This window comes from Sardina pilchardus, chromosome 19 (genome assembly GCF_963854185.1).
Source record: "Sardina pilchardus chromosome 19, fSarPil1.1, whole genome shotgun sequence".
Taxonomy (NCBI): domain Eukaryota; kingdom Metazoa; phylum Chordata; class Actinopteri; order Clupeiformes; family Clupeidae; genus Sardina; species Sardina pilchardus.
The window spans coordinates 29,783,986-29,801,254 of NC_085012.1; the positions used below are offsets into that span (position 1 = coordinate 29,783,986).

At 41.7% G+C, this 17,269-nt stretch overlaps 1 protein-coding gene across 6 annotated transcripts in view; it reads right to left on the minus strand.

The window, feature by feature from the left end:
- The window catches only part of pard3aa (par-3 family cell polarity regulator alpha, a), a 279,690-nt gene that overhangs the window by 250,519 nt on the left and 11,902 nt on the right, over positions 1-17,269 (minus strand). For all 6 annotated transcript variants that reach the window (XM_062520692.1, XM_062520695.1, XM_062520694.1 and 3 more), the window contains exon 2: positions 3,795-3,896. In XM_062520692.1, coding sequence (XP_062376676.1) covers positions 3,795-3,896 — 102 coding nt within the window. The remainder of the gene's footprint in view (positions 1-3,794; positions 3,897-17,269) is intronic.

Genomic DNA, 17,269 nt, shown 5'->3' on the forward strand with positions numbered 1-17,269 from the left:
CCTGAGATTCTTTCTTCAATCATTCTTCCTTGAACAATCGTCATCACTGACATCACAGAGCAACACTATCATCGTTGTCTTCATCTCTCTGGCCTGCAATGACGGTCAATACTTTGAATCGGATATACACTTAACAGGGCACATTAGTTGTAGAATGTGCACAGGCATGAAGTTAAGAGTACATGACAAATGCTCTGGGTCCTACACACAAAGCATGAGTCAGACTGAAACCTCACTTCAATGACCAAACAGATGACCATGAGAATGAGGGGGAGGGGGGGAGGACTGCACACCACAAGGGAAAACATTAACTGGACAGTCAGGCATATCCAAACTCCAATCCTGGGTGGTAAGAAGACCCCACATACCGATTTTCCAAAAAAGACCTACCTCCTTGCAAATCTGACACCAGTGATCCACTTTTATTCTGTAAATCAAACAACTATTTAAATGTACATTGAGAAGGAGAATTACAAATGGCCTTCACATTTGGACTTAGGCTAGAGTTGGCTTTAGGCTATATTCAAGATATGGTAATTGAGCTAATACAGACAGTGGGCCACTATAAAAGTGAAAAACATTTTGCCCTGTCCACTCTCTGTGGATCACAAAGTGCATAACTAAAAACAGAATATGGCCAGTTATATATTCCATTTCAGATTCTAAAATTGGAACAGAAACTTAAGCTGTTAGTCAAATTTGAGATGTTAAACTAAACCAAGTGTCTTCTGCATCATAAATATTGTAGGCCAAAATACAGTTCAGATGCTTATGTCCTGCTATGTGTGGTCAGATATGTTAATCTTTAACTCATTCCCCTCTATTTTGACCATCCTGCAGACCCTTCAAAGACTCAGGGACCGTATACCGTGTACACCAGGTGGACTGAAGACAATTGAAGCCAAAATGAGACCAGCCCTGGACATTACAATAACAATTAAGTAAACATGTCAAAAGGTTTTAAGAAATAAATTATAGCTACAAACATCCACCTTAGTGAATTGAGTCATTGTAGGATGTATATTAGAGCATTATTATATCTGGTATATCTACTTAACTATCTTCTGATCTCTTTATGAGTCTCCTTATCCCCACGTAGAGTTCTAGACTCATACTGACTGTCTAAACCAGCCTCTGACTGCCATAGCTAACCATCACACACACAGAGAGACAGTCAAGTGGCACCCAGGGATTAACCCTGCTGTTTAATCCAGCCTGAAAATCTTAGCGACACCATTTCTGCCATAGATCCACATTAGGATAATCTCCATATGAGGGGATGAAGAAGATTCATCAAAACAAACAGAAAGAGAAAGTGAGGCAGCAGAGAGAACCTGTGGTGGCCAACCACTTTACACACCATGTGTTGCTATGGTCAGTGCTCAAAGATTTGACCTTACTACCCATGATTTTACAGGGTAACAAATAAGTCACAACCACAAGCAGAATCCTTAAATGCCACCCAACTGCAGTGAAGTTGCTGCAATACACAATCCAACAGCCAGGGGGCCTAATGAATGCAGGTCAATGAGAAAAAAGGAAATGGACAGTGCTTTCTCTCTCCATCAGTCTCCTGTAGACTAGGCCACTGTAAAAGTAACAAGATTACAAAATACATAGTGGAAAACTTCATTCAATAGAGGCAATCATTCATTCATACTCATTTGTATCAATAGTGGTAGGGTGTCACTTTGACATTGTGAGTGTGAATAAGAGAAAAGCAAATATGGGGGAAAGGAGAATAAGAGACAGAAAAGAAAGGGATAAGAACCATTGCCTGATCTGAAATAGCTTCATAGCTCGTGCAGATGGCTTGGCTAATGTGTCTGCCAGTGCCCAGTCCATAATTAAACCTGCCATCTATCTCCTTTTTCATTAACAATACATAACCCCCAAATGCAATCCCTAGCCTCTAGGGGAACAGAGGTTTTCTGTTCCTATGATGTTGCAACACATTGTTACAGAGGCTTCTGGAGACCACACAGCACAGTATATTTGTTTATGGATGAAGACCAACTCCTCATGCATTTCCACAGGAGCACCAATGGAGATCGGAGATGAGCGGGAGAGGGGGGATTGATTCAATTAGAATGAGATGAGAGGGGATGACTAGCCAGGCTAGAGGAGAGGGAGCGAAGACAAGGGGACGGCCAAGGACAGGCACATAATGCTCCAGCTCCTCAGCTCACAGTACAGGCCCAGCCACGGCAGTTGCCATGACACCCACACAATACACAGCCAACATCCCACCCACAACCCCAACACCTCCAAGGGGAGGAGACACATTTCTGGGGTCCACTGGACAGACAGACCTATACACTTGAATAGTATGCTCTCATGCTTGGATAACCCATTATCAAACCTCCACCGCTCTGAAAGCCCTACACCAGATTCAAATGTGCATGGCTATTTATAGCCCACTGGCTCAGATAGGAAACGCTAATAACAATAAACAACAGTGTTGACTTTGCTAACCAAAAAGCAGTCAATGATATCTGACCATGTTCATCTATCCAAACCAAAACAGTGTGGTCTAAGTTTTCAATTTTAAACCAGATATATTTGCATACTTACACAATACACAAATACTGGCATATGACATACTGACATATGGTGACATATTCTGAGAGTGTAAAAAAAAACCTTCAGTCTAGTAACATGGTCTGTGATTGCGTACTGACTCAGCACATATTGCTGGAAGAGTTTTGTATGACGCCATTGTTACTGTACACTATTCTAGTCTTCGCAGGCCTTGTGTGATACATTTCAGCTTGGTAAGGAAGTGTGATCATGCATGGCAAATGATGACAAAGCCTTGTACTCCAGTGACACACACCAGAGTCATAACTTTCAAATTGAACTCTCAATGAATTATGAATTAGGCAAAAGGCAAAAAGAAAGATAGATGGATTGAGAGGAACAAGAGGGTAAAACAGGCAGAGGGAGAGTTTGGACACAGGAAGAGTACAGAAATGAGTAGCATTTCTTCCTTGTGGCCATCATGATTTCCTTTAAAACGGTAGAACACTGGCCAGTTGCATAGATTAGCTTTGGCATCCATCAATGTTCACAATAAAACTCAAAATGCTAATTAGCTGAACGACTCAACAACATGTAACCATCATATTAGTAAACCTTGCAACGGCTCCTTCACACCACCATAGCACACATTGAAGAGGACAGCTCAATGCTGTGGAATTCTCTTTCCCCTGAGAGACAGAATGAATATATCGTGGATCTAAATACCATTGTCTCATTAGAAATCTCTAATATCATCAAATACAAAATTAGGAGTCTAAAAAAAGACCTCCCATATAAAGTACCCTGTGACTGGGGCCTTTGGAATGGCCTCAAGGAAAGAGAGGGAGAAAAGGAGAGTGAGACAGTACAGAGAGAGGGCACAAGTGTAGCAAGGGAAAAGCATGTGCTTGCTGCTATGAGCAGGAGCATTTGCTTAGTAAATATTTGATGACTTTTTTGGGTATCACTGCAAAGCTGAAGCTATTCGGTTACACCACCACTGCCATTCTAATCAGCCAAATTGGTTCTGAAGTGACCAAATCATCTACAGATCAGATCAATCGTGGCAGGCCAGCACTGACCACGCGCATAATGAGAGAGCAAAAGAGAGAGATAATATAATGACATAATATACGTCTAATATACATTACATATAAATATGTCTAATATAGACATAATGACCCACCATTAACATTTAACAACAATACCAAAACTACCTCTAGCTGAATGTGCCTTCACAATTTGGACAATGACAGCATGCAGAGACGACTCACCCGGTCTTTATCATCCGCTACATCACACAGCACATCATCCAGATCAAGAATACCTCCATCGCCATGTTCCAGCCTGTGCACCTGAATCCAGTATGCTTGGTCCTAAAAAAGAGAGAAAAAAGGAAAAGGAGATTAAAAGAGAGCTTAATTGGGTGTTAAATCCCTAACATGTGTCTTTTGGCCAACCATCTTGACCACAAATGAATGGACACAAGACGGAAAGAGCACTATTACTCAGCAGACATTGGACTAACCACACGGGTGCATTAGAAGCCTTGATCACTCAGAGGAGAATAATTAGTACCCCTGTTCACTATATTCAAAGCCGCTTGTTGATATGTTTACTGGTAGTTAGACAAAATACTGATAATGAGACAAAACATTCATTTATTAAGTTCCCTGCTTAAATCCTCTTGTATCTTTAACACGATGTGAGCATTTGAAGTCAGATTTTGACTATGGCCTAGGCTAATGAATACCAAACAAATAGCTAAGTAACTGTGGTGAAGTGACACAGGCCTGCGGGAAGATGTGCATGGCTTGACAAGTTGCTGGGCCCCAGTTCCAGGTGAGACATGAAGCACATTCCTGGATATTTACACATCTCATCAACTGCTGAGAAATAGCTGAGGGAGAGAGGCACCCTGGGAAAAAGCTGCCAGGCAGATGGGTCTGACAGCTCAAACAACTGTGACACACACAGAGTGCTGCAGCAGTACCAAATCCACACGCTGTCATCACAACACTTAGAATAAGTCACATGTTTCACGGTGTAATGGAACGGAACACACACAGTATGTGCGCAGTACAAAGCGTCATAGGGAGAGAGAGAGATGGAAATCACACTCCGGGAAAAATCTGGCATTCTACCGCATAGCTCTTCATCAACAACATCCTTCTTTCTGCCAACTCTGGTTTCCACACCATCTTTGTCCTCAGTGCAGCCTTATGGCCAGTGAGATTACATGATTTCAGCCTGATTTTGCCCAACATTTCCAGCCAAAGGAGGAACGCATCTTGCAATGTAATGTAATTGCCTGAGACGTTCCAACCGCAACGAAACATGCATGTCAGAATTTGGGAGAAATCTCCTACAATACCCATGTTGACACTGACACTATGATGACACACAACACAAACAATAGGCTACAATATGATCTTGTAATGTGGCCAATCTGCTGACCTAAAAACGGCAAGAATTTATGGTTCTTTGATTGCACAGTGCGACATGGACAATCCTAAAGGACCATTGTGGAAGACAAAAAAATCGTGTACTCTGACCAAGCCATTAGATACCATCACTCATTCCATCCTCCTCAACCTGGATCATCTCTTATCTCTCTGACAAACACCATTACTTCTACATAAACAACTGTAAATCCTCCACCAACCCAGCCACTCATGGTGTCCCCCAGGGTTCATTTCAACCAACTCAATAGGGTCTATATACAAATGAAATATATCATTGTGTATTATTACTCTTGAGTTGTGTGGCTTCATGTCTTCAGGCAGACTGTGCACTAGACAACAGTGTATGCACCTACAATCATCCCCTTATTTGTATAAGCAACCACAGACACTCAAAGACAAAGACAATTTGAAATGAGTATGCAAGATGCTGTGCTGTAAAAGTGCTAATAACTGAATGCAGTTTAATATTAAATGCGGCTTTTGTGAGTTTAAGCAAGATAGTCATGTCTAGAGAGTTTGAAGTCATTCATTGCCCTCGGCCCACCAACTACAACATGCGTTAGCAAACACCCAAAAGACATATGACCAAATTGCTAACATTCCACTGTATGCAGTCGCTCCAGAGTGAGAGAGAAAGAGAGAGAGAGAGTGTGTGAGTGAGTGAGTGAGTGAGTGAGTGAGTGAAAGTGAGTATGTGTATTTGAGTCTATTTATGGAAAAATTTAACAGAACAAACTAGTAGCTTCAGCCAAAACTGTAAGGTTGCAAGAGGAGAAAAGAAGATGCCTGTGGGAAGGCAATGAAGCAAGGGATGAGCAGCGGATGCATGTGACATTAAAAATGGAATAAGTCAGGTAGGAGCCCTCTTCTCCCTTCCCCCAAGACAAGAGACATCTGGCCATATCTACTTCATGCACAGTAGTGCACACGCCACTGCAACCACACACACACACACACACACACACACACACACACACACACACACACACACACACACACACACACACACACACACACACACACACACACACACACACACACACACACACACACACACACACACACACACACACACACACACACACACACACACACACACACACACACACACACACACACACACACTCCAACAGCATACGTGTAATCACCTACTCCGAACACTCCGCACTGACTCCATTCTAGCAGTAGCAGAAAGCAGAAGGACTCGGGTAGGGTTTAAATAAGGTGAGACAGAGATGTTTGAGTGAACAACTGGGGCTCCATCCATCAGGCATGAGGGCTGGGAGAGAAGGCAGGGAGAAAGAAAAACAATCTACTGAGCTCCCTCTCTCAATCAAATATTGTCCTTACGGTTAGGAACTGACAAGACTTTGCATTTACTCCTGAACGTCATGCATTAAACCTGGGAGGCCATGTTGTCTTTTCAGGGGACACAAGGTTCAGACATTCAGCACTCTTCCCAACCCCCACACACACCTTCAACTGAATCAACAGCACCATTGTGACTCCATCGCAAAAATATGCCACTTCCAAAAAAATATACAAGTTAGCTTCCTGTGTTCTGTGAATGCTGCAATGAATTACAAAGCAGTCACAGCATTGTTGTTTACCTGCCCCTTTGCTTACCTCTTAATGACACATGAGCAGTGCTCAGACAGATCGGCAGGCTATTTGTTGCTTTGCCAAATCATTAAGAACTTGTTTTATGAATCATAAACAATCACAAACAGATTCACACTATGTGAAATGCCAATTAGATATGTGTTGGAAACTCTGGTCTCTTGCATTTTCCATTTCTCAAATGACTTTTGGCCTAATATGACTTCATGAGTCATTTCCTTGCTCTAAAAAACAGGTACCCTTATCTGATCATGTACCTTACATTCATGTTGTGTGTATGCACACAGTACAGAGCAAACAATGGGTCTCCTCACAAGCTAGTACTGAATCGGCTTCTTAAGCAGACTTGCATGAATCAGGGAAACAAAGTCACTATGAATTGCTATTCTCTGCTTCACAATGTTATTCTTATTAAGCAGCTATTTCATTCATGACAATGGCAGTAGAATTCTGTTGAACAGCACTGATCACACTTTCTACAAACAGTGTCCTTGGCGTTACAAAGAGTTCTGAAGAAATACTTTGTGAAATGCATTCAACAAAACAATGTCATCTACTTTACCCTACATCATGTAAGTGTAAAGTATACTCAACATAGTGATCTATTTATTACAGTATTGATGAAGTGCTGCAGAGAAACACAAATCCTTACATTCTGATCCCTGTCAGCAACAAATGCAAGAATTATTTTAGAAAACGAATGTTTTGACAACAGCCTGTGCAAAGGCTGTTTAATTAAAGATGTGCTGAAAAATGAATGTCTCCTGTGTCTCTGTCCCCATCAGGAGCTGTTGAGCAAGAGCTTGCATGGACATGCCTTCCAGTGACACTTGAGCACAACATCCGCAGCTATTCCAGCACCGCAGTGGCAGTACATCACTGAATGTCCTCAAGTGTCCAAAACATCACAAAGACCATGACCACACGTACACACTCATGCAGTAAACACATATATGCATGCAGGTACAAGCACACACTTTCACAGCGTCTCTGACAAATGATCAGGCCAAGCCAGTTGAGAAACACACAAATGGTGGCCCCTTAGATCCTCCGGCCTGAGACTAAGTTGTTCCAGTAAGTCAACTAGGGGTGACCAATCGTTTGCAGTTAGAGCACCCAAGCTTTGGAACAACCTCCCTTATAACATCAAATCTGCACCATCAGTGGCAGTTTCTAAATCTAGTCTAAAGATCCATTTCTATACAATTGCATTCCTTATGTAGTGAGTGAACCCTGTCTCTGTTCATGTACTATTATCATTATTATCAATCTTGACTTTTTTTTTGTTTTGTTTTGGGTACTGAATATTTTTTTCCTTTTGTTTCTTATATTGAGTTAAGTTTGCTTGTTCTGCCCAACTTATCACAGTTCCTCTCCCCTCCATGGAGGCCACTGGGGCCATCCAGGGCAAACAACGCTTGTGTAAGGCACACAGCATCATCAAAGACTGCTCTCACCTCAATCACAGACTGCTGACGCCACTCCCCTCCAGGAGGCGTGACAGGTCTCTCTGCACCCAGAGCAGCAGGCTCAGAGGAGGCCTCTTCCCAGCAGCTGTCACCCTACTGAACACTAACTCTGCACCTCGGTGACAACAAACCAACCGCAGTAGTGGCGTTCACCCTGTTACGAGTTGATAAACCACTGAAACCACCTTAAAAAAAAAAACATCTATTTAAGGCCACCCAAACCATTTACTGTGTCTTAATTGGCAGATTGATGTAAAATGAATCACATTTAGTGTAGGAAACATTTAGTGTTTATTTAACATTTTTAATCTGTCAGCGATGTATCTATCAGTATGGCCATATGTATTAAACTTGATTAGCTCGTTAACTATCAAAACTCATCTACCTAAACATTTAGAGAAAAAAAACTTCAAAAAATCAAATAATTAAATCACTGAATGTACATAATATGAATGCACTTATCAAGTGAGTGGCTGAAAATTGTTGAATATAAATTATTTCTGAGGTGTCCCAACACAGCACACTGATGTACTGATGTACTGATGTAGGCTGGCTCAATATTGCTGGCTCAATATATGTAGGCTGGCTCAATATTGTGATTGGTGCTCAATAAAAACTGAAGTGTAGGCCTAACTGAGAAATTGTTAGATTGGACCACATACCATATCACACATCACATCACATTACAGCCCTCTCTTTATTTCAAACTGACACCAAAGTTGCAAGAGGGCTTAAATAGTGCCTGGGCATAATGAGTGTTTCCTCTATGTGGATTTGCTTACACACCAGCCAATATAATCTCCAAAGAGCCATGTTGACTGGGGGAGGGTAATAGTACACAAATTCATAAAAAATATTAAGCTATTGCACAATTGCAATAAAGCAATTTGTAATTCCGGTTAGGAGAGAGCAAGTTGCAAGGCTGGTCTCCGTAGACAGCTGGGAGACAAGGCTGCGGAAGGCATGTGATTATAAACTGCTGTATTAAGGTGAAAGCTTGCAAAGGATACCTTTAATTTTTACTATAAAGTGATGAATGTTATGACCTGGTGATAAATGACCATCATCAGAAAGCGTCAATACCTTGTGTGTGTGTGTGTGTGTGTGTGTGTGTGTGTGTGTGTGTGTGTGTGTGTGTGTGTGTGTGTGTGTGTGTGTGTGTGTGTGTGTGTGGGTGGGGGGGGTGCTCATTATTAATGGCTCATCACAGACCAGGCATTTCTTTAGTTCTGCCATGACCTCACCAAGCCTCTTACCACAGAATCCCAGCTTGTTTAGCTTGGCCTGTTAGCATTAGCTGGTTTAGTAGTGTTCTGTGGCGGAGTGCCAAAACCCCTCTGTCCTACATCTCTTGCTATTCCTTCCACTCCTCTCCTGAGCTTGTTGGCTTAGGTCATTAAAAAGGAGGCCTCTTTGGGTTCTCACTGGCGTCTCACAGCATCAACTCCACTCATTTCCTGAATACTTAAAACCACTAAGAGGCCGGAGATGGGAATCGTATTCTTCTCTGAAGCCCTAAACCAAATGCTTATTTCTGGGTTAGGCAAAACAGTAAAAGCCCAAGCCTACGTATGTCCCCCACAGACCTGAGCACCGACACAAATTAGGAGATGAACTTAAGGGTTACAGTAAGTTCTCAGTTATAGCAGCATGTGGTGTCTCATTACAAACCAAAAAAAAAAACTTGACTCAACTCAATATGAAAGGCTCCCACGTCCCAGTAAACCCACGGTTGATCATCATTGAGACATGCAAGGCTGCCTCATGCACTAGACCCATCTCAGGTGTTCCAGCAATTCATCCCAATAATTATAGATGATGCAAATGCATCACCTTGTTGGTTCATGACATCAAATCTGCACTAAATAAATGATCGCTAAAATGTAAAGATGAACTTAAATTAGATTTGGGGCTGAAACAAAGGGAGTTTAAATGAAGAAATATGAGGAAAAAGGCCAAGATTTCATGATATACTGTAGATGTTAGGCTAAAATGAGTTCAATTCTGCCTATGTAGAGGTATATAGAAACAGAGATCTCTTTTGAATGTCCCTTTCCTCTGGGTCAGCAACACACATTCCCATGGAACTACTGCCTTATTACACACAAACACATTTGCACAGTAGTCAGCATAAATCTCAAAATACATTTGTTTATTATTCTGAAGTGGGAGCTACACTTGCCAGATGGTGGCTTTACATATGCCAAAGGAAATAGTCAGACAGGACATCACGAAAGCTAAAGCTGTGCCGGGAGAGGACATGGCATATGGTACAAAAGCCAACTCTTACAACCTAGAAGAGGCAACACAGACTGTCCCAAATCTGGTGTGAGGGAAAGGTTATGCACATAAACACACTAAGCTCTGCTTACATCATAGGATTTGTTGACACTACATTGTGTTCCAGCATGTCCACCCCAACTGCTTCTAGGTTTGGCATCTACAATTATTACAGTATATTTTATCTAGTCTGATAATGAACTCCACAGTTTCTCCCACTTTCATATAGTCAAATAGCATATTCTGTCAATGTCTGCCTCTTGTCCCACATAGAAACATCTCTACTGTTCCCTGGTACCCACAGAGAATACTCACCACCCCCACACATGAGAAATTAATTTTCTTTGAACATCTCCATTGACTTGTTTTCTCTGCCAATTCTAATACTTTCCTTTCCTGGGATTTTCAGGAAATGAGGCAGCAACTGATACAGGGCTTTCACAGGTCTTGCACGCCCTCACAACAGAGGAACCTCTAATGATAAGGTGCCTTTACAGGAACATGAGACATTAAGGTGGCTTGAATATTTACGGCAACATCCAACTGCTTGGTCTTTTTCTATTGTGTTATTTATTGTTTATTCAAGAATGTATTAAAAAATATGCAAGTGCATAAAGAAACCAAGACCAGATACAGGAATCAAGAGCATAATACAGAAGGGGTGAAAAATCATCTCGTGGTGAATAAAACTGTAATCACAAGAGTAAGATTATAATTGTCCTTGCTCTCTGAGTATTTTTTCAAAACCATTATCGTTAATGTTACCATGATCGAGAAATCATGATACGTATCATGTGTAGGCACGTCATGAAGGCAGGGTCTAGGCTACGCAGTACCTCTCCAGGCACTGCGCTGCTGCACAGCAGAAGCCTTGCTCCGCCTTGCTCCCGCGATAAGTTAAGGCCATGTGATATCGACTGCAGAGTCGTAAACACGCCCACCTAGACCGTCGTGGACAGATTTTTAACCATGTGCATCTTGTGCTGCGCAGTGCTGCGCAGTTCTGCGCCATCACAAACTCGCCTAATAACTATAGACCTCTGAAGTTCACCTACAAAAAAGCCACCGTCTTTGCCCAAATAAGGAAATCCGGTATCCTGAGATTTTTTCTATGGGAAAATAACATGGGGAGTTTGAATTTTCGCACATGAAGACATTGGAAATGCAGACATTTTGCACTACAAAGTTTTGTCCTCTGCCTTCAAGTGGATACTGTGATTTTCGGTAGGTGAAGACGGCACACTTTGATCTTTGCTACCCCAGAGCTAACACAATGGAACTTGCCATAGGCAGTTAGCGCCAATTAATACCCGGAACTCCTTATATGGGCAAAGATGGCAGCTTTGGATCCTATTTGTAGGCGAACTTCAGAGGTCTATAGATGGTTCAAGAGGATTTTTGAACCCCAGAAAAATGCACAGGCTATATTTATGAAACATACCATCACACCAATCATGAATCATTAAAATTAGGATTTAAACCTGACAATAAATGATGATGATGTTTTTAAAACAAAGGACTACGTGAAAACACGCCTGAACCATAATTTCTACATCAGAGTACCAATGTTACACTTATTCATATAGCAGACACTTTTGTCTCAAGTATTGACTACAGTACATTCCCCTGATTTAAAGAAGATATTCTTTCTGGTTTGAAATTACACGTATTGCTGTCCACTCACATTGTATTTAACCAATAAGCGTCAAGCATCTTAGCAGGAGTGAAAGATAGGTGAAGGCGAAATTTGATAAGAGCTCAGGTTATCAGAAGGCTGGATGTTTTTTTTCATGTGTCATGGACCTCTAAATCCATTAACGTCTACTAACCGAGTAAGGGGGGGGGGGGCCTTACAGTTCCCTTCTTACAGTTTGATATACACCCAGCACATGCTTTGCCATCCATAATCTTCTTACATGGGGAGTGAGAAAAAATAGATTGAAAGGAAGAGGTGGGCAGGCCCTTCATGTCTGACACAATAAGATTAGAAATCTCAACAAGTTCAAGTTGGGGCTGAGTTTACTGGTATTAGTGAGTGAGGAGTAATGCTGTGGCCTTTCCATTGCAAAGCCACAGTGGGCCGAGATACTGGAACGGTAAGAAAAGCACTACACTATTTGTCTGGCCAGTGAATATTCAGAAGTTAACATGGTTAATGTTAACGTTACTTTGAATGGGACAACTCTGCAAAACCAAACAGAGCTATCAAAGTCAGTGTTTAACAATTCCCTGTATAGTGGCTTTAAGACAAGAAATTAATCTGGATAAATTCACTGAAAAGCAATGATTACATGCATTTGGCACAGCTTCACAATTGCTAATCAGCTTTAAATGGCTTGTGTTCACTACGCTTTGAGATGACATCAAACAGAGGAATACACATATGATGAAAGAATGCTCATTTTAAATTGAACGGCTAAAATGAAGCTTAGTGCATACTGAGCCACTTCACCAGCAGCACTCAGTCCAAGAACACCTTCATCTGCCATGTCTATTACTGATGATCATGTGTGTGAATCTCAGGAGGCCACACACACACACACACACACACACACACACACACACACACACACACACACACACACACACAGTAAGTGCTAGTCCCAATGGAAGCAGCAAAAAAAGCCTGGTGTTAGCCTACACAAGTCTTAACGACTACAGGGTTGTGGAGAAATGAAGCTTTAAAAACAGGGAAAAAAACGACATATCCCACAGGAGAAAGAAAACAAGACATTAACTAAAGGTGTACACATTGAGAGTTGATTGAGTCAATCTTCGAATAAATCTTGACTTCTTGTTTACTCATATGGCAAAAACAACCAGCAAAATGTTACCTAATCCTGTTTAAAGCATAGCCAATCCTATATGATGGGACATGTTGTAACAAGAGGGGATAGCAACAGCGGATATTGACTCATACTTATTGAGGTACTAATCAGACCAGGCACTGACATATCACCGTATTATTCACTCAAACCAGTTCTACCTGTGCCTCACTGGGATCCCCATTGAGCTCTTGAATTAACAGCAATCAAAGCAGTTAACACAAGGAGATCACAGACACATCACAATCGCTACTGGCATATGAGATAACATCTCCCCTGTGTCTGTCTGTGCATGTGTAAGAGTGTGTCACAAAGGCAACATCCCAATGGGCTCACCAAACTGTGAAGCATACTTCAACTTACGACAATGATGTCAAATTCAAAGGATACTAACCATGACAAGGATCAGGATATGTATGTCTATTTTATCAAGAGTAAGGGGCTTTCATGGGAGATGGGAGTACACAAAAAAGCATAGGGTATGAATGGATTAGTGTGAGTATGCCATAAGACTATCTTTTACTGTATCAACATAGCCTGACGAGCCAGACCCACATCAAGATGTAGGGTCTGGACACTCACCGTAGACAGGGCTCAATCGGAGGGGTGGGATAAACAGTTGTCTTTCAAATTCCCTCCCCGCAATAGGATAACGCTAAACGAATCATCTTCTTGTTTTCAAATAACAGGATGCGTTACCGTCGCAACTTCTGGTTGCATGTCAGTCACCATTATGTTAAGCCCACCCACTGACTCTATACACGCTGTGATTGGCCCGCTTTTTATTTTCCATTTCTCAGCTCCTTGCTCTACGGAGCGTTGCTAGACTGCCCCGCCAGCCAAATTACATTTGCTGCCGCTAGGGGCGTCTAGATTTCTAGGCTAGTATCAACAGCTATTCATCCAGCTTTAAACACTGAAAGCTTCAAATTCAGTTAATTTGCATGCAATGTACACATAAAGACATAACTTCTAGTAGGCCTATAGGCTGAAAAACTGAAGACAAATCTGTTTAAAGTGGTCACTTCAGACCTGAAAATAACTGTAACTGACTGTTGAGGCTAAATGTTATACAAAAAAAAGTTTCAGAAAGTATAGCATGTGTCCAATATTCTAGCTTCTAATGAGCTGTGAGAATAACATTCTAATAATGAAGGGACTGTATTTGCATAATGTATTCCATGTAATGTACAAGCATACATTGCAATGCACAAATGAATTAGCATGGATAAAACGATTTGCAAGAAAACGTATGGAGAACATTACATGCTAAGCCAAGACCAACAACTATCCCATGAGTACACTGGTCTCCTCTCCCCCGAGTACAAGCCAGGCTCAGTGCCAATGCACCAGGCTGTCTGCCCATGCAGCCAGATGAATAGGTGCCCACCCCCACAGAGGAGCAGAGCCCCTGCTCCCCTCCAAACCACTTCAGGCAACGCTGTGTTGCCATAAGGGAGGCTGGCATTTCAGACCTACTGTGTGCTTTGATCCAGCCTTGCACTTAAGGCTGGTTCTGTGTCTGTGTGTGCGTGTGTGTGTGTCTGTGTGTGCGCACATGTGTTTGCGCGTGTGTGTGCGACTGCTGAGAGACACAGTGCTGCTGAGAGCATCACAGTGAACAGGAGGTCAGCAATTCAGCTCTGCTAACTAACTAACGTCACAGTCAGTTTTTGTTTGTTTCCATTTGTCACTATAGGTTGGCCGAATTGTATTCTTACGGTCAATGCTATCAATGTCAAAAGTCCATGAGTATTTAAAAAACAATATTGTGGGCCAATATCCATTTATATTTGGTTGCTGCTAAAGCAAAAATGGAAAATGCTTCCTTTAAATCAATTACAAGATATTATGTCATAGGTTGTGGTAAGCCTATCTTCAACAGAGAAACTGAATGGCATTTTCAATTCTGGAACCACACTGAGCTGTAGTACAAGCCAGGGCAATTAGTGGAAGCACAGGTGTATTAACCTGCCTGGAACTGTCTTGATGGACTATGATTTAATCATTTTAAAAATGATAGATTTGTGTATACTGTTCCTTTACAACAATAAAAGGTGAAGAGGTTTTCACACTGAAAGGGTCTGGTAGCTATCAGAGACACTTATATATGCCTTAAAAGGACTTTGGCTAAATGCTTAGATCCAGTTCTGCAACACTGTGTAAAAACATGTTCTATCCTGAGTTCATGGGCACAGTTGTGTTGATTTCCCAAGGGAAGCGACGTGTTTCACAGTATGTGGTCTTGCAACTGCACAGCTCATTTTTGAAAGAGGCAGAAAAAATATATTTCAAACCCATCCATGTTCTGGTACACAGATCACTTCACAAAATATCCTAAAACAGGCTATAGGGGGGAAGGTGACATACTGTAGAATGCCTGATCTGCACACATCAAAATCAAAAGAACCAACACAATTTAAACCAAAAGGCTTCTATTAATCAAAAACCTACAGCTAACAAACACGTGAGTCAAGGAAGTGAGTGCTGCTTGGATTTAAGTGGAAAATCCAAGTGTCAGTAAGACAAGCTTCACCTCAACAACCACATCTATCTATAAACTAGTCTGTCTGTGTGCAGTGTGTGTGGGGTCATATCTGTATGCTATGCAGTTGCAATTCAAACTGACATGAAAAAACAATGTGCAATAAACTGACACTTCGAATAGCCTAGCCTAAACACTACTTTGGATTGTCTTTAGACTTCAGGCAAACAACAATTCCAACTGCAAGGTCCCAAACTGAAAAGAGCAACATGGTCCCGAATTTAAGGACGTCTCAGAATGCCACCCATTCAGAACGTGAGTGGCAAATAGACTGTTTTTGAGCTACATTGTTGTAAATGTCATATGACGATACATCCCATGGTGGTGCCAGTCCAACCAGGGGGTCAGGATTTAACTGATTAGCTTCGCCGATTAGCAAGGCACTTCCTCATGGCCATTTTCCAGAAATACATCATGTCCGGTGCCATTTCTCCTCATGCTGATTAGTGGCTGTTCCACTCTCAGCTCATGCACAAGCTTAGTGTGGGCACGAGCTCTTCTTCTGTACCTTACGTTAATCAGTAACCTGGCACTTAATTGGCTAAGTAAAACGGCACCGGAAACAAGCCCCTTGAAACACCATGTTGAAGCCTGAAAAAATCGTTCAATTTTGGCAATTTTCACTAGCCTAGCATTCCCATTGAAATGAATGGGGGCGGGACTTATTCACTTCCTCCAGTTCTTATAATACCTCCATGAGTCCAACAACCTCACTTTGAATATCAGCAAAACAAAGGAAATGGGGGAAACAGCAGAGTAGAGCTCACACTCCACTAAAGATCAGTGGGCTACCAGTGGAGAGAGTCACAAGTGTCAAATTACCTGGGAGCACACCTCGCTGACGATCTAACAGGGACTGTTAACACCCAGCACACACTGAAGAAATCAAAGCAAAGACTACTTCCTACGTCAGCTGAGGAAATGATCAACATCCATCTTGAAGGCCTTTTACTCAGCTGTGGACAGTGCCCTGACAAGTATCATCACTAACAATATGGGACCTGTGACTGCAGTGCCTTACAGAGAGTGGTGCGATCAGCTGAACACACCATCAGAGAATCTCTCCCTACTATGTATGTATCCTACTGTACCAAGGCCCAAAGTATTGTTAAGGACTCCTCAAATCCTGACCATGGACTTTTCAAAACACTGAGGTCAGGCAAACGTATATGCCACAGAGACTGAGGAGGAGCTTCTTTCCTCAAGTCATCCGTATCCTGAACCAGCACAAGACTAAATAAGCTGTGCTTACACTTATTACACACTTGCACATGAACTGTTGGGTACACCTGCTTTATACTCTCTCTTGCTATTTATTACACATATTATTTTCTTGATATTTCTTTCTTCACACTCACCCAGAAAAAAATGAAATTTCACTACATGTTTTATGTTAGTATTTCTATGTGACAAATAAACCTCCTTGTATCCTTGCATTCATCATTCAACTATATATCAAGTTATTCAACAGGCTAATCATATATGCCATATTGATCAGTTACAGAAAACGAGTTGGACAGAGACAGAGTGTGATGTCACTTATAG